The following is a 24,190-nucleotide window of genomic DNA, read 5'->3' as shown; positions in this document are numbered from 1 at the left end:
CAGAACATTATTTATAAGCAACTTCAGCAAGAAGAACAGCGTTTTATGAAAATGCAGCAACAAACCATTCTTAAATTCAAGGTCTGGTCTTAATACGGAGTCTTAACACTACCTAATACGTGTTAAATAGTGCTTCTAAACTACATGTGCACACTGTCTGTTAATTGAGCTCCTCCTCAGAAGTACAATTAAAGAAAACCTCCACACCTTCTTGGGAAGCGGAGTCTTCAGAATGGACAATGACTCTGTAATGCAGTCTACAATTTCTTCAGCAGCTTCTGCATTATTCAGACAGAAAACCATAGCATCACCAATATCATTCTTTCGAGGCGTTAATCCACGTAAGATTTCCTCCAGCTTGTCCCGCTGTCTGAAACAGAAGGATTATAATACTTTCAATATAAACCCAGCAGTATTTGGGGGAATTTCTATTAAATAACGTTTTTGATTCTGCTGTCTTCAAGACTGAGGAAATTTTAAATATTTTTCTATTCTGCTCCTGAGCTTTTTTTCCAATGACTCTTAACAACATGTATCAGTAAGCACATGTTCATCACACATGACTACAAATAGAAATGAAGAAAAAATAGCAAACAAACAGCTAACACAGAGTATCAGTATATCCAAACAAATAATCATCTTTTTGAAATAGTTTAAGCCTAAATGATAACAAATAAATGGAAGGTGTGTAAGTAATCTCTAATGTGGAATTAGATTCAAAAAGCTAGTATGAAACAATTCTTTCAGGTTTTCCTGGAAGAAATCAATTCAATATAAAGAAATCACTTTTAAATAACATCTTTTTAACCTTTCCAAAAAGGAAACTGAATTCAATAATACGTTATATATATATATATATATATACCGTATATATATATGTATACGTTATATATATATATATATATATATATATATATATGTAATAGTATCTTAAGACTTCAGAACCATGACTTGTATCATAATTATGATCAGAAGGACAAAATGAAAAAAATCCACAGGCTACAAATACACTTGGATCGACAACAGCCACGTATGTATTTCCAGTACTATAGCCACTGCCATCACACTTAAAATTCACAGCAAAAAAACTCTGTCAGACTCTCCCTTTCAACTAATTAGTAACTGCTCCCTATTTTAAAGTTATTGATGTTGTTACTGCAAAGTTAAGACTATGACTATTTAGTTCATTTAGTTCCTAGAGCACTGAGATCAGTGTTCCATAACTTCACTAAGAGATAAAAACAGAAAACGTGGAAAAGCTCCTCTCATACTCCCCATTTCCTTCACACGAAGGCTTAACATCCATTCCACTGAAAGAACTCACAGTTCAGAGATGACAAATCTAACAAAATCCAGAATGTATTTAGCACTAAGTATCATCAAAAAGGCACTAATACAAAAAGGTTGAGAGTTCATACTCCTCCTTAAGTGCACCCTTCTTGTTCGGTTCCTCCACGAATGCCTCTGTTTCTTGCTCTTCTGACATGCCATGTAGATATGGATTTAGTGGTGGTGGCCTCCAAAACGATCCATTTTTGAACATACGGAAATCTTCTGTCCTCCACTTCGTTGGAGCATCTCCCTGTAAAGAGCAAGTTTTTTATTTGCCTTTGTTCTGTTCGTTTACTTTTGCTTTACAATTCTAAAGTTATAAACTGACACTAAAATTTTACTTACCTGAAGAATTGAATAAAGCTTCCATCTATAATACACATGGGCTGGAGTCTGGTTTTCAAACAGAAACCTAGACCAGAGAAGAGAGACACACAAACCACACTGGAAGTTAATTACCTGAAGAAAATTTGAAGGAACAAACCCCTGTTCACAATCCAACCCCAGTGCACAGCCACTGCTGGGAGCTACTGCAGCCTTGGCACAACCTGAGGAACTCACAGAGTTTTTATATATATAAAATTACATATATATATATATATATATATATATGTGTGTGTGTGTGTGTGTGTGTGTGTGTGTATCAGGCTGCTCAGATTGCATATTAAATGACTTCAAGTTTTCCACCTGTAACTGTCAGAGCACCAACAAGATCAGACAAAAATCACAGTATTTTTAAATGGCCAGATGTTTTACTTTGGCCTGCCTATTTTCCTCCACTTGTGCATTAAATGAAAATGAACACTTCAACCTTACTACAAATAAAACATTTCAAATTGCTCTTTTAGTATTTTCCATTAATGAAACTTTTTTGATAGCATCACAAGAGAATTTTAGAAATAGATTTTAAATTCCATTAACAAAAACAGCAGGAACTTCTCATAACTTCACTGTGCCAGCTGAAGTTCAATCCTATCTGTACTGGTATCAAAGGAAAATGACTCCCAGTTATTGCTACAGGTTAGAAATTAAGCTCCAGAAGTTAGACTCTGAGAAGATTAGTTTTCATTGAGTTATTCTGTTTGCTTTTGAAAATGTTTTATCTTATTCAGTTTGCTTCTCTTTTAAATGTATGCTACTGACACTGAAAGCACAGATGATATGGAATTTCTCAGATAAATAGGAATTAAACATTTTTAATATATGTGCAAATACTTCATATTGTATAAACAGAATACTTTTATAAATTAGTATTAAAAGTGTATTAATCATAAAACTAGAGTATAAGCATTAGCTTGAGAAGTACAGTTGCACTAAAACTGCACACAAAAATAGAAATAGTAAAACCAATCCCTACTTGCAGTTCAGAAATGCAAACCACTAACTGCAGCAAAATAGTTAACACAACTTCAAATCAGAGCAACATGATAAGCACCTGAACATTGGATTGTTGATTTCTCGGTTCATGATCATGGCTTCAAACATAGGCCCTTCCCGTACCACAAACTCTATCATTCGATGTATCAGTGCGAGCAAATTCCTACAACAACAACACAGTTAAAGAAAAATTGATTCAGACCTAACACTATATAAAGCTACACTCCATCTAAGATACTATAACTGTGCAGGAGATTATTTTGCTGTATTGTTATGGACTGTGCAGAAGATAAGGTAACATGGAACAAATAATAGCCTTGCATCACAGACATGGGCACTCTAAAATAAAAACATGCCTAAGAGCGCTCGAGTAAGAACTTTGAAGGATCCTCCTTCCTGAATTTCCACAGCTTACCCTACAACCATCCCCTGCTTAAGAGAAGCTCAATAGTCCTCACGCATAAAATGGGCAGCTGAGCACCAAAGAGCAATTAGCTTCTAAAATGTCTGCCCTCACCTAATGTATCTAGCACTAAGACCCAAGTGTAAACTTAAGTTCTACAAACGTACAAATGGCTGAATCCTGTGTTCAAAACTAAATGCAAGTGGTTTTGAATACTCAGTGGAAACTGCTTTCAAACTATTCAAGAATAAATGGAAAAGCAAATAGCCTTCTTGATGCCAAAAAGTAGTTCCATTAAATTTGGGTAACCTCTTTTTGGTTGAGACTCAAGGATGAGCCACTGAACAAAACTGTTCATCATCCCATGTCGTACCACTCAGTGCTTCCTTCCTAACACACTCAAGAACCAAATCACAATTAAAAAAAAACATAAAAATCTGCATTCATTTTATTCAGCACTACTTCCTGGGACAAGCAAGAAGCATATCTGAATTGCGTGGTTTTTCAAGCCACATTTGAAAATGTGAATTAATTTATAAGTGTGCTAATGGCTTATATACGTATAAGCCACATAGATTATATATATATACAAGCCATTAGCTTATATAACATTATATATACATTTATGTACATATAAGTGTTATATAAGTTTTATAAATAATAGTGACTTCAGTTTCCAACATTTTGGTTTTATGGATTTTTTTTTCCCCAGAAACTATTTCCTACATTTTCAAATACAGACTACCTGCATTTATCAAGAACTTCACAGCACGTGTCATTTGAATGTGGTGCAAACAAAAAAAATACAGATTTTTACATTTTTAAATTATCTCTCAAATATCACAAACAGATGTAGGTCTTTTAAACTAAAACTTTCTTATCAGAATCGTTCATTATCAGAATTCAAAATAGCTGCATTGAAAAGCTGAATAATTTTTTTATCAGTTCTTGGTGATTACGTGATTATTTTCCACCATGTATAATCAGAATTCTGACACAGATACAATGCATTAGATAAAAAATAAAGAAATAAAATCAAAATATGGTACTTAAAAACCTGTGCATCCATCTACAAACTTGGCAAATGTTTTATGCCAACTAGCATTAATCTCTGTTTTCCTCTCATATCACACACACAAAAAAACAAACTGCTACATACAGCTCGACTCTCCTAAACTTTTGCTTTTTATGATATCCTAAACACTGTAAGGACAGTATCAGCAGTTCTTTGGCCATTTCATTTAAAGCAGTGTTCTGAAAGTCTAAATAGTAAAACTGCTCTTGTTATGTGAACTGTATTTGAAAACACAAATAGGAAAAAAAATTACAATGGTCTTCTATATCTCTGAGCTATTTCAGTATTTGTTTATTTTAAGGCAAATTCAATATGATCAATCTGTTTTCCTTCAAAACTGTGCTACTGGATTTCACCTAATTGTTCATTCATCAAGCACAACAAAATTGCTTAAGAGCAGCTAATGGTTGGATAAGTACATCTGTTCCACAAAGTCCTCCCACGTAGGAAAAGACTCAATGCATCTCTCAGCTGAAACGCGAGCATAACAAACATTCTGGCATAAGGCATTTGTCAGAACAAAAAATCATACTGCATACATGCAACATATCTCTTTTAGTAATTATCAAGACATGAGATGTTAAAAACTGGTACTGAAAATCTGCCAAGGAGAATAACTGAACATAGCATCCCACCGAAGTTTATCAGAATTTGTACGAAGTACAATACAATATACTGTGTAATAGCCTTTGTAACATTTATCATTACCATCTTCAGAAGTCATCAAGAAAACAAGGAAAATGAACATAATGTATTTTCAAATGCAATTCAATTAACGTGAGCTTTTCTTACCAATAAGCCTTCAGAACACTACAGTAAATAAAATGGAAGCATACTTCCCTCAGAAAGCTAATAACTACAAAGAACTGTTCTACAAGTACTCATTCTTTAGTGAACTTTTTTTCCTGGTCACGCTAATTATTCATGTCTACATCCAACAATGATTGTACCATCCTAAAGTTTCATAAAAAGTTTTCTAGTCAAAATGCAGTTGAGCATTTAATGACATATGCTAATGAACTACTGTAACTAGCCTTACAGATCTTTCTTCCCCCCCACACACGCAAAAAAAAAAGGGACTTGGTGACAATTAAAACAGTGTTGTACAAAAATATGATAGTTTTAAGAGCATTTAAGATGTCAATTAGCTTAAGTTGGCCAACAAAAAAAAGTTTTTTCAGTTATAATAAAACCACATTTATTGGAGCCGATCGTACCAATGTCTGGTCAAAAACTGTATACTTTCCCAATCCATCCCATGATGTTTTCCTGGTCCCCCGCTGCCGCAGACAGTTCAGCTGGTGTTGCTCACCAAGGCCAATGTCAAAGAGAATTTGGTAATCTTTCGTGCTTATTTACTTTTAAAACAGTGTTGTGTTCCTATGTTTGGGAAAAGGTCTTAGCTTAACTGAGCAAGAGTACACCTAGACTGGAGTGAAGGTAGAGGCACTGATGGAGAACAAAATGCAGAAATACACTTGACTATGGAACTAACTGTAATTATTGACTGCCATACATTTTAAAAATAGTGAAAATTAAAACCTATTTCTAATTGAAATAGTTCAGATTTTACAACTTGAAAAAAAAAAGGGGGGGGGAAATGACAGCACAACACTGGAGACAGCTGCATCCTAGCCATCAAGTACTTAGAGGTTTATTTTGGGACCCACGAAGCATCACTAAAATAACCTATTTCTCCCTAGTGTTCACTCACAAAATTATCCTCCAACTATTTCTAACTGAAACTGCTCAAAAGCAATGCAAAAGAATCTAGCCTCGCTAACAACAACAACAAAAAAGTTACTGAGATAAGGATAATAAGATTGTAAAACATTCATCTCTCTCAACTGTTATGAAAGAACCATTGCTCAGTCAAGCCATTACCTTTTCCTCAACATCACAATTTTTCTTTAAAATTCCGAAGGGGAAATTTTCTATATTTAGATCAGTAATAATAAAGAAAAACATGTACCTTTCTGTTGGGATAACCACTTTGACTATGGCTTGCGACAGAGTCTGTATATGAAGTCACATCAGATAATAAACATAGAATATGTGAGTATTGTTAACAAGTAACAAGCAAAAATATACATATGCAATGAAAATACTACACATCTATCACAAGTTTTGCAGGCAATCACTGCTGTGAAGTTATAGATAAGCAATTACACAAAATGAAAATGGTTGTGACAGTGAACCATAAAGGTTCACTAATTGCAAAGTATCAGAACATTCCTGTCAGAATGTACATTGATGCACTGAATAGTTACTACACTGAATATAATAATTAAAAGAAGATTTATTAAGTTTATGAAACAACTGTAAACTACTTGACTTGGCTCAGGTTGGTATTACTTTATTTCCAAGTCTTAGAAAAAACAACCCTAACATTTAAGTGCCATTCAAGGATCAACAAATTTTTACAAATGTAGATCAAGTTGGTTTGTGATTACAAGATACTTACCCCTCATTCTTATCAGCTAATATTCCAGCAAAAAAGAGTTTGAAAGCTGACTCCACAAGTATCATAAAATACTTACTCAATGTCCAGATAAATTACCTTCTACACACAATATATCAATCCCTCTAACATAAAAATAACATTACTCAAATTAAAAAAGTAGTATTTTGTCTAAAGAAAATAATTTAGATACTGCAATTTGGCAGCCAACAAAAGGGGGGGGACGTAGGAGAAAAATATTCAGGGAGCCTGGAGGGGGAAAATGATAGCTAGATTCAAAGCAGAGCTAAAATTAAGTCAAGACCCAATACATTGTACCCTAACGCAGACACAAGACACTGCTTCAGGATGTAGGCTCCCTTGGGCTACAGCAGGGAGCCAATGAGTTGCATGTACACTGAGGGCTGCCAAAAATCAGCCTGAACAATACAAATCTATGAAGCCACTCAAATACTCTCATAGATGTAGTGTTTAACAATGAGATATGGCCCAGGGTACTGTAAGTTACCTTCTCAAAATCTTCCTTGTTTTTTGGTGGGGGTAACATTGGAGCATTGGGATTCTTCAACCTCTCCCTAGGCTGGGCATTAAAAGGCAGACCTGACGGAGGAGGCGGGAGGGTATGCTCCATCATTGAAGGTGGAATGTATATTGGGTGTGGTGGTATAGGCACAGCTTTGCCCCAGCCTAGCTTCATTTCAAAGGACATAATCATCTTGCCTGAAAAAGGTAAAAACACAGTTGTTACGAACTAATTCTGCACAGGACCAGATCTTCCTGTTAAAATGCAATAGTTAGGTTTTGCTGGCATGGTTTACTTTTTGCTTAAGTTTATGATTAATGTATCATATTTACCAGACTGTATCATATGCAAATGAAAGACCATTACACAAAACTTTTCATGAATCCTCCCTTACATACACGTTCAGGAGACTACAGTAATAAATTACTTGAATTACTGTGTAAAGAAAAAAGAATGAGAAAAAACTTGATATTGAGCACATCAGAATGAATGGAGAAAATTTTAAGTTATATCACTGTTGTAAGTGCTCAAAATGTTTTTCTTCTCACATTAACAAATTTAAAATAGTGCTGCTCAAAACCGTATCTAATAAGAGATTACAACTCCTATATACTGTAACCTACTTAGCAACGGTCATTGAAGAGCACCATTCTGAGTAAGCTTGAGAAGGACACCCTTTCACATTTCCTACTTCTTTCAAGGATGTAGACTTCTGATATTCAGCTCTTCCTAACTTCGAAGGCAAAGCTCTCCTTAACATTTAACACATTTCCTTTTTTCCCCCTCCACCAAATAAAAGACAGACAATAATCCACGCACAAAAAAACAAAAAACAAGTTACTTCTAATACTAAAGAGGTAACTTGGTGTACCAGTTACCTCTTTAGTATAAGAAATTCAGCTATTATTCAAAAGTATCTAATTATCATCAATTACTAAGAATTATTTCCTGCTTGCTAGTCACATTTATTCACAAAATGTACTTCAGTGTTCCTAACAAAATAATTACGACCCATAACTGAAAATCCGTTTACCATTTAAATTCTTTAATGCTCTTTCAGCATCTCTCCTGTTCATAAATGCAACAAAGCCACAATTTCTCTCTCTTGCTCTTTCTTCATCAGTTCTTGGCCACATAATTTTAACACTTGCTAGCGGTCCAAAGCGTCCAAATTCTTGACATAGCATCTCTTCATTCATCTAAATGAAAACATAAGTAAAAATTAGCCTCCTCCTGTTGAATTTCTAAGATATTTGTTCATAATATCATGCAAACGGGGAGATTTTGATTTCATGGAGAACAAAACTTGATTCCTCACCAATTAAATCCGCTGTAAAACAATAACAAAGAGACTGCACTCTAAATTAAGCACAATCAAGTTTCTGAGATACAATTTTTCTCAGAAGGAAATATCCACCGAAATGTAATCTACGCATCTAGTACCAGCAATTTTTAAACTTAGCTTTTTCAGCATCACATAAAGCACATCTATTCAAATGAATACTGCCTCTACAGTTGCAAACCGTACCTTATATATGTTTTAAAAGATATATTACTGAAAAAAAGCTGCTGTCAGAATTTCAGCTGGACCCAAACATGCTAAGGCTGCACTTCACAGGTTGGCTCCGAACTTACTTGAGGATTAATGTTTCCCAGGTACAAATTTGTTGTGCTCGGATCCCCAACATCATGTGACCCTGGTGCATAATCATCCAATACTACAGTAACAGAGAAAAAGAAATTCAAGTCACAACCCTTACTATGCATTTAAGTGACATAATAATGAATGCAAAAAGAATCTATATTACCACCAGACGATCTGTTTCTTCTTGAAGGAGCGTCCACTGAATAAAAAAGAAAAGAAAATGTATTTTAAGTCAAGAAATTTAGTATATTGAACAAACATAAAGGAAACATCTACTCACTTGAACGACGCTGACCATCTGAATCCGACTGCGGTGGTTCAAAACGACTCAATCTACCTTTTGTTTTATGTCTTTCATCACGCTCTTCTTGTATCCTACAAATAAGTTGAACGTAAGTAACTTTAACACTACTATGTTTTTATTTTAAAAGACCATTTTTAGAAGTAGGAGAATGTTTAGTATTTACTGAACAATGGACTTGTTAAAAATTTGGAATTGCCAGTATGCTCTCATTTTTGTTGGATAAGGTGGAATCTAACCACCAGAATAATTCCAGCTGCACACTTCCTCATTCATACTGTCAGGGTATTTTTATCTCAGGAAAGAAAAAAAAAAACTGACAAAGTTTGAAAAGCAAGACTAGAAATTAAAGCCACGTTCTGACAGAGTGACCTGAATTCCACATCTGACAGCGATCCGTTCATTTTTCAAGATGCACACAACTTCTGAGCGTCTTTCTTCTACTTTCTCCAGTCATAAACTGTTACCTTGTAGGGTGATACTTTCCCATTTGAATATTCCCAGTAAATACAACACCTTCTCTCTGTTTATACCCCTGATGAAAGCCTTCACACAAGTAACTGTTTGATATCTCTCTCCCTTTTGGTTTTATTTTCGGTTTGTTTGATTTATTATTAATTATTCTGTATTACCTCATATTCCTTTTAATAAATTAGTTTCTCCAATTTCAATCAGGTTTCATCCTCTTCTTTCCCTCTCACTCAAGAGGAGGGAGGGGTGTTGTGCAATTAACTCTTCAAACCGTGACACACATACAGTAACTAAACCAAAAATCATCTTAAAGTAGCTCTACAAACAACAGTAATTCACTCATTCTGACCTCTGAAATGTTTTGTATGCTTTTGTTGTGAGGTTTTGTTTTCTTTGTTTTTAAATCTCTAACAGCTCTGGATATTCTTCTGATTAGGAAGGCAGTACAAAACCTCAAAGGTCAGATAAACACCTCTGGCATGGAGAGAAACCCACACATTTTGACCAGCACACTAAGCTTCAGCGCTCATTCATCGATCATTTTTAAAGTCTGTGATCCCAAAAGAGAAATACTCCTCAGCAGTAGCAGTAAACACTTAGTACCAATTGGCATATAAATAGACAAAAGCATCAAGGACACCAGAAAACTAATTAGACATGATTATCCACACAAATCATATGGACCTTTACTAAGTAGCTACCAGCACAGCTTCATGCTCCATTTAGAAGTATGATTGCCAATGCTAACAGGAGGGGCTGGGAACGGAGAGACTCTGGAGAAGAGTTTACAGCATGTAGAAACAAAGTAGACATACCCTGTGTCTTATTTATAGTAACAACCAAGGAAACTTACTGCTTTAATTCTTCTTTAAAAAGTTCCAGATTGCTCTTTTTCTTTTCCTTCTCTCCTTTCTTCAAAGGCTAAAATTAAAGATATATCAGCCAACATTTGAGCAGGTACAACGACACAAAATATGGAAATGGTATTTATGTAACAAAATTTTAGATAATTTCCATGCATTTTTACCCTCAGGTTTCAAACCAAGTAAACTACAGGAGAAAATAAAAGAAAACAGACTTAAAAACATTAAGAATGAGTGCTACCAAACACAGCTACCAAATGTAAAATTAAGGACAACTTCAACTAAACTTTCTTACTTCTGATTACTACAGTACAGCATACGTTGTCAAACACTTTCTCTACAACACACAAATTTAAAGTACCTGTGGTGTGTTTTGTCAGTTTGATCCACTTTAAAATTTATGACAAAACTGGTAATTCCCTTGGCAAACCCTCATGCTCCAATTAAACTGGTAAGTGTGTGTACTTTTTTTTAATACACACACACATACACACTAATATACAGCAGTAATCTACGTGTGTATGTCTATATATGTATATTCAAATATTTTATCCACAGGCAAACATTCTAACAACTCTGACACAAAAAGAATTTCCTTCTCTTATTTCTTTTCAGATATAAACACAAATCTGAAGAGTTACTCTAAATAGTCAAAGATCCTCAGAACAACACTTGAATGACAAAGAATATGGATTTATTTTTTTAACTGTATATGCACCTTAACTAACTCAAGTGAATTCTTCTACAACATTGCTTTTATATAACTGAATTTAAATGAAAACGTTTCCAATAGGCAGACATACAAAATATTTGTGTTACACACTACAGCTTTGGAAAAACTGGACTTCCTACTCACCCCAGGCAAAGTTGTTTGTTTTTGTTTGTTTTTGGGGAGTGTCTGCCAAATAAATAAAATCATTTTTACCTCATTATCTTCAATCACCATTGGACAGGGCAAGTGAGTAAACTGATTGCATTATCTTATCAGTATTCATGACAAATTTGAAAAGCAGTAATATTCTTACACTACAAATACTTGCATTTGACAGAATAGAGCTCAGAGTGATTAAAAAAAACACAATTAATTCCTTGTACTGTTGAGCTTTACATACGAAAATCAGAACTGCCATCCAGCATCACCCCACTAATCAAGGCTTGAGGTTTGCTTAAAGCTGGAGCAAAGCAAGGATGGGATTATTCACAATTACCATATTTTATCTCATTTCCCATCCTAGTAGGCAATATCACATTGTTTAACTTAAGTTTAAGCATTTAAACACTTCCAAGACATTAATGACACATTGCACATATACAGGAGTCATACGTAACTATCACCTGACTTGAGAACTAAGTCTGCTTGTAAAAATTCCAGTAATTTTTATAACAAAAATCTGAATTTAAGAACTAGAAAGTGCATCCAACCATGCAACAGTCAAACTAAAATAAAAACCATGGTGCTCAGTTTCAGAAACTCTCAAGTTCTAAACTTTCTCGTTCAGTAGAACTTAAAGAGCTGAAGGGAACTGCTCTATTATTACAACTCAAACCATTGTTTAAAAGAAAAGACTGAAGAAGAATTTGGATCACTGCAAAGGTGTTCTCACTGGTTGGTTTCTGTAGCTTTCATTTCTTAGGTTTTTGTGTTTTTTTCGTTTGTTGCTGTTGTTTTTGTTTTTCAGTTTTTTGGGGTTTCTTTTCTGTTTTTTAAGCTACAAAAGACTAACAACAGATGGTAACAAGAACTGCTTCTAAAACTTCACAGCTTCCCCAGACTGGAGAATGTTACTTTAAAACAATCACCACATCTGTAGCTGTAACTAGCAGGAATAAAGTAAAAACATACAATACCCAAGGCAAAGGTAGCATCAAGTACCCAGTACCAGATACAGCTCTACCAGAAATCCTCATTATATTACCTGCTATTTCCTATGGAATGAAGCTAATTGAACATGTTTCCACCTTCTTTACTGTGTGATAAGTGCAAATACTACTACTCTGCAAAATCACACAGGCTTTTTCTAAGCACTTCAAAATAATTCCTAGAATAAAGAGTTAGTATTCAAATAAGAAACTTACAGGCTTTTTGGTTTCTATCATTAAGAGGGACGGAGGCTTCTCATTGGATGGTTGACTTGGTTGATTTTTTTGATCTGAAAATCGTGATGAAGGTTTATAGATTTTACCCCGCTTTTCATCTGTTTCATGTTCCTCTGAAATCAAAAGCAAATCAGAAGCAAACTATATTAACTAAAGCTTCACAACACCGTTCATCAGGATGAACACTTCTTTTGGTAGCTTAAAATTGTCTCCAAACAAAGAAAATTTCCCTGAAATTTAACAGGACAAATAATGTGATTAATTACCTTGTGAGTTAAAGCAAAAAGTGAACTGGAGCATTAAGTTTCCGTGACTGTTTATAATGCAGGGTACTCAATTTAAAATGAATTCAAAGCCTATCTTTATCTTTACTCACAGATGAACAATCTACCACTACCACAAAAAAAAAAGGTGAGTTATACCTTTAGATGCATTAACAATTCCTCCTCTTACAAACGTTTTCACTTTATTGCCATCACTTCCCTCAAAGGCAGCAAGGAATTCTTCATAAATTTCTGCAGCAGCCTTCTCATCTTCCTACAAAACAAATGTTAATCATCACAGAACAACCCACACTGGACGGCTATTCTTAAATTAGCTATATTACATCCCTTTTTATTTTCTAGAGTTCATGCTATGAACTGTATCAAGTGAACTTCAATTTTAGACCGAAGAATTCAGATTTCTGAGATATGTAGGAAGAACACAGCAAGTAGTATTTGAAGCAAGTAAGTTTGGTACGCTCAAATATGAGTTCATTTGGCAGTTTAACATTTGAAAGATGTTAAATTGAAAAGCTTCTTTGAAAAGCCAACATAACGAAACTGAGGCTTTGTTAACCTAAGAATATGAACTGCTCTCTGATGTGTTTCATCAATTCACCCAACTGAAGGAGATGAGCATCAGGATCACTTTTAAACATTTCCCAGAAAAGTTAATTCAGTTATTTAATAAAGTTGAGATAAACTAAATTAAGCACCATCACATGCTTCTCTATGCAAGCCTTTTCCAGAACCTAGTAAGAAAAATCCCACTGAAGTACAGCATGAGTTGAATTTCTAATGTTCAAAGACAAGACTTCCACTTTAGCAACTAGATACTGTATATTCTGCAACATTGAGATACTCTCCTGAGCATCCCAAAATTAAGTTTATTAATGACCAAAATATTTAAAGTTAGATATCAACTCATCAGACAAAAATACATTTTGGAGAACAATAAGGATGCATACTGAAACAATTTCAATGACAGCAATTTAACATTAGAGAGCAAACAGGGAACAGAAAATAAGATAAGGTGATATGTCTTCATTATGAGAAGCACAATGGATTGCCAAAATTCAGCATTTCAGAATACCAAAGAACTTGATTTCTCACATAGATAAGAAAATCAAGCCTCTAAATACCATAGACTGGAAGAAAAAATTAAACATGTCAAATATAATTTCATTCTTAGAAAGCTACAATTTCCTAAATCAAAATAAAGTTTTTGATGAAGTTATTTATAATCTAACAGACTAATGCCAGCCCTGTATACATCATAAAAATTTGTTGCATACTAATACCTTCTTTTTTAATTCTTCTTGTTCCTTCTTGCTCAGAGTCCGTTTGGCAGCACTCATTTTGCCAATGCTGAATGCTTTAAGTTTACTTTCCATTAAAGGCTGCAAAATAGTACGAAAAATAATAGAATGTTTCAAAACAACCAAAATACTCTTCAATTGGACTAAGACCAGAACATTTCCAAATGAATTACAGCTGAAATACGGTTTGTGTGTTTGGAAAACAAAGCAAAAGACTTCCTGCACTTCTCTCTGAACTTGCCACTATCTAATAAAATAAAACAAGTTAAATGTTTCAGAAAATTGAATTGTCATTGTTTTAATTAGGTAACACATAATATACCATTCAAAGACATCTAAAACAATTTGATGGGTACCTGCTGTAAGACCCAGGAGACCTTATGATGATGCAAGGCCATTTCTAAAACCCTTGGGAAAATATGCTTTTGCACCACAGTTCCTTTTGGATCATCACAACTTCCAGGAAATAAAATGAAAATCTCCAGGTTTTTTGGATTTTATTCTGACTACTTTAGTTCTAATGTTTGTGCAAGGTTAAACAGGTGTAACTGAAGATGTGAATGGATGTTAGATTTACGTAGTAATTTAAGGTTAAAAGCAGTAGTTCTGATTGAATAGGAGAACATTCTTGACATTTTCTGCTACTAGTTAAATAAAGCAGAAGACCTCATATTCAACTCCTAGATTCTTTCTATTATAAATAATTTTATCTGCGTTCCCTCCTTGAAATTGATGAAACAAGGACTCCATGTAATGGTTACATTTGAAGAATATGGAATCAAGCATTCCAAAGAGTCTATTTGGGGAATTAACACATGGTAAAGCACTGAGAAAGCAAAGATAATAGGATGAAGAGCACATTCAGAAGGCATGAGGAATGGGAATGAGAGGAGATTAAAAGAAAAGAAAATTCTCTGGAAATTCCTAGTTTAATGCAGGACCTCAAAACAGCCAGCATAAGAACAAGAAAAACATCCCAAAAGAGTAAAAGGTAACTTACTAGCCTTTAAGATATTTTTTTCATGCTTGGACACGGCTGACAGTGATGTTTACCTCTCTGATTTTGTTTAAAAAAAATCAGTTCAGTATAATAAAACATCAAGACAAATAAGGTGTACAACTTCTCCGTTGTATTAATATAACAAAATCAAATGCCAAGAACAAAGTTTCCTCCAGGAATAATTTCATGTGTAAAAATGTTCACTTCTAGGATCAGCCTGCTACTCAAAATCTCTTTACATAATTCAAGAGCAAAAAACTGAACAACTGTAAAAGACACCTTCAGTTTATAATCCTTGAGTAACAAAAAGACCTCTATTTTGGTCAAATGCTTGGTACAAATCTAAGATTTTGTTTCTTTTAAAAACATCTCCTAGTTCCTAATTAAACAGAAAGCGACCTGTTACAAATTAATGCAGTGTTGTCTATGGAGTCATCTGTTTTACGATGCTATGTTTGACAACGTGCTGCTGCAACTTGTTTATCAGCAGGTTTTCATCCATCTACACGTTTTCTAAGTTAATAAAATCACATTTTCCTATTGTCTGAATGACAGCTTATGTTTCAGTATGACAAGCAATATAGAACCTTGGCACACTGCTATGGGACAGCAATGCTGACAAATACAAACACTGCACTCCTACGCAAGGCTCATCCTGCCATCCACAAGTCATCTCTCACAGTAACGATACAAGATACACACAAACCAGCCAGTCAGTGTTCAAGTCACATAACAGAAACAGCTGTAGGACAACAGGAGATCTAGCACTAAGATCTCCCCTCTTCAGAAATGGTTTCAGGGACAAAACAGTGCTCCGAGTAGAAGGAGCAATATAAAATGAGCAGGATTGAACTCATTTTATTCCTGCGATTCACATTCCAGGAGGCAGTTATAACATTAACCATACACAGCTTCACAAAATTACTAACAAGAGACTTGTGTAAAACTTGAAGGCCTTCCTTTACCAAGTGGAAAAGGATTCAATGAAAGGAGTAAAGCAAATGATGGAAGCAAAGCAAAAACTTCTAGTTCGTTAATCAAATCACTGTATGAAAGCAGATTCCAATTAAGCAACACTGCATTAACAAAAATATGGCATGAAGTACTGAAATCTCAGTTTCACAGATGGTAAAAACATTTACAAAAGAGTCTTAGGAATTTTCTACATTGCATCAAGCAAAGCAAGCCAAGAAAAATAACTTACTTCTTCATTAAAAGTTTCTGCTGTCGTAACTTGAATAATGTTTTCATACAAGCAAGTTAACAGCTGAGACTTGACTTTCTCATATGCGAAATACATATGTATATTTATGTATATGCATGGAAGGACATCTAAATCAGAACGAACTGTCTGCCATTTATGCTGTTTGGCTCTTGCTGCCTGTTCCACTTTGGGTCAGGAACAGGTAGGCCATCCTGCAGCGTACCAACCACACAACCAGGAGACAGTATCAACAGCATGTAAACAAAACAACAGCGAAACAAAGACCAGATATTTATATATATTTTTAAGCATATTCTATTAGAAAGAAAAAAGGAAAATTGAAATAGGGCCACTTCTTCCCTTATTTTTCAGAGAAACCAACTGTACACAATAAGAAAATCAACTTGAAAATACATTACTTATAATTAACCAGCTAGCGTTTTGAACTATGCTTGACTGTAAGAGGAACATATTTAAACAGGAAGAAGCGGTGGAAACCGTATGCATCTGTTATGAATGCAACATGGTTCAGCAGAGCTCCCTATGCTTCTGGTTGTTAAAAACTTTCAAAGGAATACTTTTATAAAACGGACATCATTATTTCATTTATAAACACATACAGATCGTGCAACAGAGTTTGCCTGCAGCAAGCAGTTTTCTTTGAAGAGCAATGCTCTTTTGAGTGTGTTCTGTTTATTGAAAAAACATTCTGGCCTTACATGTGTATCAGCAGATCCAGTGTTGTGTACCGCATCTGGAGCTCTGACCTGGAGAGAAAATGAAGAGAGGCTGAGACACAGAAAAAGAAACGGGAAAACAAACTGCTTTCTTCTGATTCAGGTCTTTGCACCCGATTCTCTTTCCAACTTCAAGGTTCAAATACACAAGAACGATGACGCAAACACAGTATTTCAATGACATATCCAAATATTGCCAGAGCATTAACAATTCCCACAGAAATCAAACAAGGAACTACCAATAAAAATACCTAAATTTCCACAGCTCAATTTTATAAACTAGTCATTAACACTATTTCAAGGAAATAAAAATGAAGCCTGTTACAAAATTAAAGACTGTTAAACATTACGTTGTGCTTGAATACATATGTGTTACTATAAAATCATTCCCAAACCCAGCCTTGGTATGGCACACGTAAGTGCAAGACATTCAGTCAAGAACATCAAGTCCAATTTGTGAATATTCATCAATTAACTTTATTATTCTAAACTAAACGGTGACTCAAGTTGAAAAACACACAGTAGTCATGCACGCCCAGATGTCAATTTCAATGCAGTCTTAGAACTATGAACTAGATCTACAGCTTTACACCCTTTTCTTAAAACACTTCACTATCTTCTCAGACAATTATGCAGTATCCCCCACTCACTAAAATCTTCTGAAACATCTGAGAGCTAAAAACAAGGAATAAATGAGTTGCCAAGGCCCAGAGAGACAGCACTCAAGCTGGATGATCCTTAACAGGTTTTAAGCTACACGTCTCATGCATACTAAACACTCTGTACTACTACACAGACTGTACGAGACATCAACTTTCTTTTCGTTGCTGTTCCATATTTAAATTCACTCCTCTTTTTTTAAAATCAATTCCAGGCTATGGAACATATACATAAAACCTGCACAGAGGTGGTGTTTGGCCTTTTTTAAAGCTGATTTGAAACACATTCAATTGATACAAACCCCAGCAACCACACATGAGCAAGTTCTGAAGTTATGTAATGCCCAAATTCCAGAAACCTCACTAATATAACTTGCACTGTTAAGATGGAATTGCTTGATGCACAATTTGCGTATAAATGGAAACTTCTAGTCATAAGACTTTCCTTAGCCAAAGCCTATTCATTAGTTACAAAACATCAGCATTTATTACCAGGTATTTACAGTTTCTACCAGAACAAGTACACTGTGCTCATCTTCAGCCTTCCTGACCAGAAGTCAAGGCACAGCAAAGCCTAACAGAGGCTGGTCGGGGTTTTATGGCATCAGAAGAACGGAAGTAACATTTCTCAATTATCTTTATTTCACTGAGAGAAGTTTGGGAAAGTCACACAGTCCAGTGAGGCCGGGTGCTGGTGTACTTCCATGGCAGACAACAATCAAGACAGAGCACACCATGACACACAGCACCAAGCCCAACACAATGATGTTTAAACAATAATAGATAACACTGAGGAAGGAGTCACAAAATTCCCCAGGCACTACCTCAGTTTATCCAGCAGCCCAGCAGGACAGCTCTGGCAGGCCTTTGATGCAGGCTGGGTGACCAACAGGCCCACGGCTGCCCGCATAGCTGGCTCCCAGCCCACCCCAGGGCCCAGCACCACAGTGTCACCTCTGCCCTGGCTGAGCTTCTGCCAAGGAGTGCCCCAATGTCTTCCAGGAGCAGCTTTAGGTTGCTCCAGGAAACAGGCAGAGCTGTATCATTCTCCTGACTGTGCTCTTATTTTTAAGGTCCACAAATCTTGCTCATGCCCTTGGCACTGCTTTTGACCATCCAAGCAACTGTACTCACACAGAAGCGCAAAAATGAAGCAACTCCTGACAGAATTATGCGTCACTATCTGCCAGTTTCTAAATAACAGTAATTAAAGAAGTCTAATTTAATTCTTGCAGCACTGCACTCTGCGTTCAGCTGTACTGCCTCAATGTGAGGGGCAGTGTTTTCCCCAAGGAGTGACAGCAACGAGGTTGATTCAACAGAATAACCAAGCCTTGCAAAAAATGAAAGAAGCAGTTCACACATTTCCTACCCATGCTTACATCCACAAGAAGATTCTTTCTTCCTCTTCTAATCAGGTTAAGCAGTGCAACAACTACCGGAAGAGCCATCCTGCAGCCCTCTCCAGCAGCTGCTGACCTGAGAGATGAGGACAGCTCCTCCATGCTCAGCATGCTGACAGAAAGGCTGTGCTGGGTCTCCCTTTTCGTAGCGCTGCCAGCGTAAGCAGCTTATGCAAGTCCTTATTCCAGTTCATTGCCACCAACACTACACATGAAACTGTTCCTCTTCAAAAACATCACAACAACAAAAACACAAGCAGATTCTTTTCCAGTTGGATCCTCCTCCATTTTTTCCTCTGCAGGGGTCCCTCCAAAGACTTTTGCCACCACAACCGAAGCAGCAATGCAGGCTGCTTCAATGCCATTCCAGAGAAACGGCAGTTCTGCAGGTCAGGTTGCTCAGAGCTCTATCCCTGAATCTACCCAACTTCACCCAACCTTCAAAAGGCAGAAATACGAATATTAAAAGGACCACAAATGTGAAACTTGACATAAATTCCTACCAGGAAGCCAACACTGAGAACCATCTCTCAGGTTCTGAGCTTAAGTTTTATTCCAACAACAGGGCAGCTTCCAAAGAAAACACAAATGAGGTGACTGTTATTCCAGATCATTCCTGCCAGAAAGCTAAGTGCACACAAATCCAGCTCTTCACACTTCCCCCATTTTTAACAACATCTGGGTAAAACTGGCACAACGTTATTTCACAAATGTTTCAAACATGCTATATACTACATAAGCATTTAAGCTCACATTGGCGCCATTTCATAAAAGAGCAACAAAAGCTGCCCATAAAACCCAGCAGACAATCCCATAGCCATCAGACACTGGATGCTATCTTTAGAAGGATTCAGAAGACATCAGACAAAGTCCTGCTCCTGCAAAGCTCACAGCCCAAGGGTAAAGTGTTTATACACAACTACAGTGTTACATCTTACTCCTGCTCTGTTCCAACATGTCCTTTCATTCTCCCACACCAGGCAACTGATCACCACCAACACAGAACTAGATCACTCCTCCCAGTCTAGCTGATTATCCAGGAACAAGATGGCTGCGGACAGTCAGTCAAACCTATTTCCTATTTGTAACAGGCTGCACCCTCAACCCCATTCCACAAAAATTATGCCAAATCACCTAGAAAGGACAATGTTTGGGAAGGAAAGAATTGCTAAGCCTGGTTTCAGCACTACCACCAAGGAAATACCAACAGAATCACATATTAAATACAGAGGTTAACATCCAGCAAGGACAGGGAGGTTTCCCTAATCAACTTGTCACTTCTGTTCCTCCTTTCTCTATCAGACAATCTAGGAAACAAATGCAAGAAACACACGCAAATTAAATTTTATAGCTAATCTATTTACTCTTCATATTTACTAGAATAGTACACAATAAGATTATTCAGTATTTAAACAGACATCACTTGCACACACAAAAGTCAACAGAAAATTGTAAGGGACGCTCTTCCATTAGAATTGATAAAGGTTGCCTTAGCAATAGGATCAATACATTAGCTTAGGGACCAATATATTAGTTTAGCAAAAGTAATTAGTGTGATAATTCTAAAACTTTCCAGTTCAGCTTCACTTGGTATATGAACAGTCTTGTTTTCCTGAACCTCGGAGAGAAGCAGCCAATATTCCATTTTCTACTGTGAGAGAGGAAATCAAAAGGAACCTCCAGCTACACATCCATCAACGCAGGAACGCGTTCACATCTCTTCTCTCTTGCTCACAGGCTGAATAACAGTGAGGAGAAGCTTAAGACCACAACTATCACCATCCTGCAGAATGCCACACCTAACTGGAACTCACACTTGTACAGATTTTTCATTGCTGCTCTTCATACACTCCAACTTACCAATGAAGGCTGTCCTGTCACAAGCATAGAACCTTGGTTCATCAATGTGTTATTAACACATAACATTAGACAAGAGATTAAGAAATGCATTTAAGATTAGGTAATGTTCCTAAAAACATTTTTAATGAAAAACACCTACAACTTGATTCCAGCAGATTAAAACCTCCTTTGCCACTTGGTACCCAAGTGGTACCAGATCACATGCAAGAACAACAGACATGTAATACAGTTACTGCTCTTAGAAGATGTAACAAGAAACTGGCAAAGTCATCCAAGCAGGTAATATTTCATTATACTGACACTACTGAAGAGAATCAGAATCTGCCATTTTAGAATTAAATCCTACACTGATCTCCCATACAGTCTTTGAAAACCTTTATTTCCTCTTCCTTCCATTTGTCCTTTGTTGCTAGTTAGATTTCTAGAAATCTCAGACATATCTTGTTATCCTAACTTTAACACACAGGTGAATAGATGATGCTCTTACAACACATTTCAAAAGAGACTCAAATTTATTTAGATTACAAAAAGCAGTACCACCATGGCAACACAGGCAACAGACGCTCCTAGCCCCAACCATCTCAATGGATGTTTTTCAAACAGTGAATAAATAGATAATACCAGACTGAAATAAACTTGATGGTACACTCTAAAAAGTGGCCACGTATAGCAAATCAGTGCTTGGACACCAACACCAGAGAACAAACATTTTATGTTGTGAACAGGGGGAACTGCAAGTTTTAAAGCTTCCAGTTGCCAGCACGGAAAATACAACGCAGTGCTCTTCCCAGAAGGGTGGAAGCCAGCATCTCAAAACTGCCAGTGAAACACAACCTATGGAGTTTATGAAATATTATCTGAACTTGCAAACACAATGCACCAAAGGAAATGGTACCTAAAACCCTGATTTTGCTCCATAAGTAAATGATTTTTTTTTAATCAAAACATTTCATAATTACTTATAGAAAGTAATCAAAATGTTCTCATCAATCCACATATCATTTTCTTTGTGTCATATAATAATATTGATGAAACAAGGTCTACAATGTACAGCATGAGAAAATGACTACTGGGAACACAGCACACGTCTCTCACATAATGGGAAACTGAAAAGAGAGGCAGAACTGCAGGGAGTTGGCAAGGCACAGGGCCTCCGAGAACTCCAGGCCTTGAGAAATCAATGCACATTTGTTCAACAGTACAATCTGCCACCAACTTCAAGGGGATGACTTACTATGAAGAACTGTTTGCAAATATCACTGCAGAACTGAGGCCTAGGACACAAAGTGGGTTTTATAACTCATTTATTATTATAAACTTGAAAAAGAGTATCAGTACACAAATACTACTCTGATAAAAAGAAAAAAAAAAAGGTTGCATAACTGTAAAAAGAAGGAGATTGCATCTGAGCTGCTTTGCACATCATGCAATTGGTTGCAGTAATCAATAAATTATAATTCAATGCCTAATTATACTTCAAATCTCACAACCCCTGGTTCCCTGGAAGTCTCTCTGTATAAATTTAGACCTCTGTGGCTGCTGAAGTTCTCTATCCAGCGTTGGCTTGCAGTTCCAAGCCAAAGGCAAGATCTAAGAAATGCTTCCTGACAATACTTGGAAAAGGTCATAAAAGGGAAACGAAAATAAAACTCTCTCTCTCTCTAATGCAAATGCTCTCAATAATAAAATTCCAGATGGTTTCCAAGCAGAAAAAAATAAAAAGAAAAGAAAATCCTACTTTGGATTGTGGATGGTTGGACTAGATGATCTTATAGGTCCTTTCCAACCTTATGAACTTATGAACTTATGTACTTTAGCTGAATAACAAAAAACGTGCAAAAGAACATTCATCTCTACAGCACTGGAAATTCCTGTGCCAAAAGGCAGATTCCCCCATGACTAGTTCACCCGCTCACATTCAAAAGAAAAATGAAATAAAAGAAGAAGAAAAAAAAAAAAAAGAAGAAGTGAGGTCAGGAGAACGAGTTATGTCCTCTCGGTCTAAGATCTGTCAGGCTGAGGGAAGCAGCCGGCGGCCATACAGCCCCAGGCCGCGTGCTGCCCGCCCAGCACAGGCCGCCCTGCGCCGCGGACGGGAGGGACCCCGACGGAGGCCCCGCTGCGGGCACGCTGTCCGCAAGGCAGCACCGCTCGGGCTCGCGGCCCTCACACCCACCACTGCCATTACAGCGAACGCAGCGCGCGCGGCGAAAGGGGCGGTGAACACCGCGCCGCTCCCGCCCCCGCGGCCGAGCAACGGAGACCGCCGGCCCGTTAGAAACCCGCGGCCCAGCGCTGTGCGGACACCCCGCGATGGCTCGGGCCCCGGCACCGCCCGCTACCCGACTCCCCACGGCCCGGCCCGCGGTCCTGCCGCGCTGGAGCAGGGCCGGGACGCGGGACGCAGGCCGCGCTGCCCGGGCCCCGCGGCCCGGCCGCTCCCGGGCCGCGCCGCCCCGCCGCTCCCGGGCCGCGCCCGTACCCCCCGGCGGAGGAAGCGGGCTGCGAGGCCCCGGGCCGCCCCACGGGACTGCCTCACCTTTCCACTGCCTTTCTGCGAACCGCCGGGCGCCTTGTCCGCCATCTTGCCTCCCCCCTTCGCTCAGCCCCGGCGGCGAGAAAGCGAGCGCCGAACCGCGGATGGCGGCGGAAGGGCCCCGCCCGCTCAGGTCGGGCAGCAGAGCGCCGAGACACCGACTCCCCGGAGCGGCCCCCGCCGTGCGCGCCCCCGCGCCGCCTCCCGCCCGCCATGCGCGTGCCCGCGGGGTGGGTGCTGCGCCCCCGCCCGGGAAGCGCTGAATCACCGTGCGGCTGCCCGCACCGGTGCCGTGTGCCCAGGTGGAGCCCGCAGCCGCTGGTATGAACGAGTAACACTGCAAAAACACAAGTGTTCTCGTCCTGCTGGGGGAATAAAGCCACCGTGAGCAAAGGCCTCTGCTACGGCAGGCCTGTGACAAGTGCCATCTGCCTGGAGGTACAGCCGCCGTCACACGGCCCGACATCAGTCCTGTGCAAAAACCCCGCTCTACTTTCACTGCAGTCAGTTCATGCTGTGCATGGGGCAGGGACCCGGAGATGCTGCCGAGCAGCACGTCACACCTGGTGCGGGAGGCCCCGGCAGGGCAGGCTGCACTGTGGGAGTTCTACAAACAGCAGAAGTGTTGCAGGAGCTGTGTCAGAACCTGAGTGCCATTGCA

General features: G+C 37.9%; 1 protein-coding gene across 8 annotated transcripts in view; it reads right to left on the bottom strand.

Annotated features, from left to right (window-relative positions):
- Nucleotides 1-23,639, bottom strand: part of U2SURP (U2 snRNP associated SURP domain containing) — a 41,624-nt gene extending 17,985 nt beyond the window's left edge. Inside the window, exons 1-17 of one of the 8 annotated variants that reach the window (XM_065748028.1) lie at nucleotides 23,533-23,639; nucleotides 17,054-17,101; nucleotides 14,113-14,211; nucleotides 12,971-13,085; nucleotides 12,528-12,661; nucleotides 11,308-11,349; nucleotides 10,442-10,509; nucleotides 9,097-9,191; nucleotides 8,980-9,015; nucleotides 8,807-8,889; nucleotides 8,205-8,370; nucleotides 7,157-7,368; nucleotides 6,160-6,203; nucleotides 2,768-2,872; nucleotides 1,678-1,744; nucleotides 1,419-1,582; nucleotides 208-370 (exon numbers count right to left, since the gene is read on the bottom strand). In XM_065748028.1, coding sequence (XP_065604100.1) covers nucleotides 208-370; nucleotides 1,419-1,582; nucleotides 1,678-1,744; nucleotides 2,768-2,872; nucleotides 6,160-6,203; nucleotides 7,157-7,368; nucleotides 8,205-8,370; nucleotides 8,807-8,889; nucleotides 8,980-9,015; nucleotides 9,097-9,191; nucleotides 10,442-10,509; nucleotides 11,308-11,349; nucleotides 12,528-12,661; nucleotides 12,971-13,085; nucleotides 14,113-14,211; nucleotides 17,054-17,101; nucleotides 23,533-23,577 — 1,686 coding nt within the window. In that variant the 5' untranslated portion in view covers nucleotides 23,578-23,639. Of the gene's footprint in view, nucleotides 1-207; nucleotides 371-1,418; nucleotides 1,583-1,677; nucleotides 1,745-2,767; nucleotides 2,873-6,159; nucleotides 6,204-7,156; nucleotides 7,369-8,204; nucleotides 8,371-8,806; nucleotides 8,890-8,979; nucleotides 9,016-9,096; nucleotides 9,192-10,441; nucleotides 10,510-11,307; nucleotides 11,350-12,527; nucleotides 12,662-12,970; nucleotides 13,086-14,112; nucleotides 14,212-17,053; nucleotides 17,102-23,532 lie in introns of those variants that run through there. The other 7 variants (XM_065748022.1, XM_065748023.1, XM_065748024.1 and 4 more) reach the window with 7 other exon arrangements.
- Between the last annotated feature and the right edge of the window lie 551 nt (nucleotides 23,640-24,190).

The sequence above is a fragment of the Cyrtonyx montezumae genome, unplaced genomic scaffold (genome assembly GCF_038088225.1).
Source record: "Cyrtonyx montezumae isolate F1298 unplaced genomic scaffold, pur_monq_1.0 scaffold_5, whole genome shotgun sequence".
NCBI lineage: Eukaryota > Metazoa > Chordata > Aves > Galliformes > Odontophoridae > Cyrtonyx > Cyrtonyx montezumae.
Note: the sequence above shows the minus strand (reverse complement) of the source record. Positions and strands in the feature narration are given on the sequence as shown.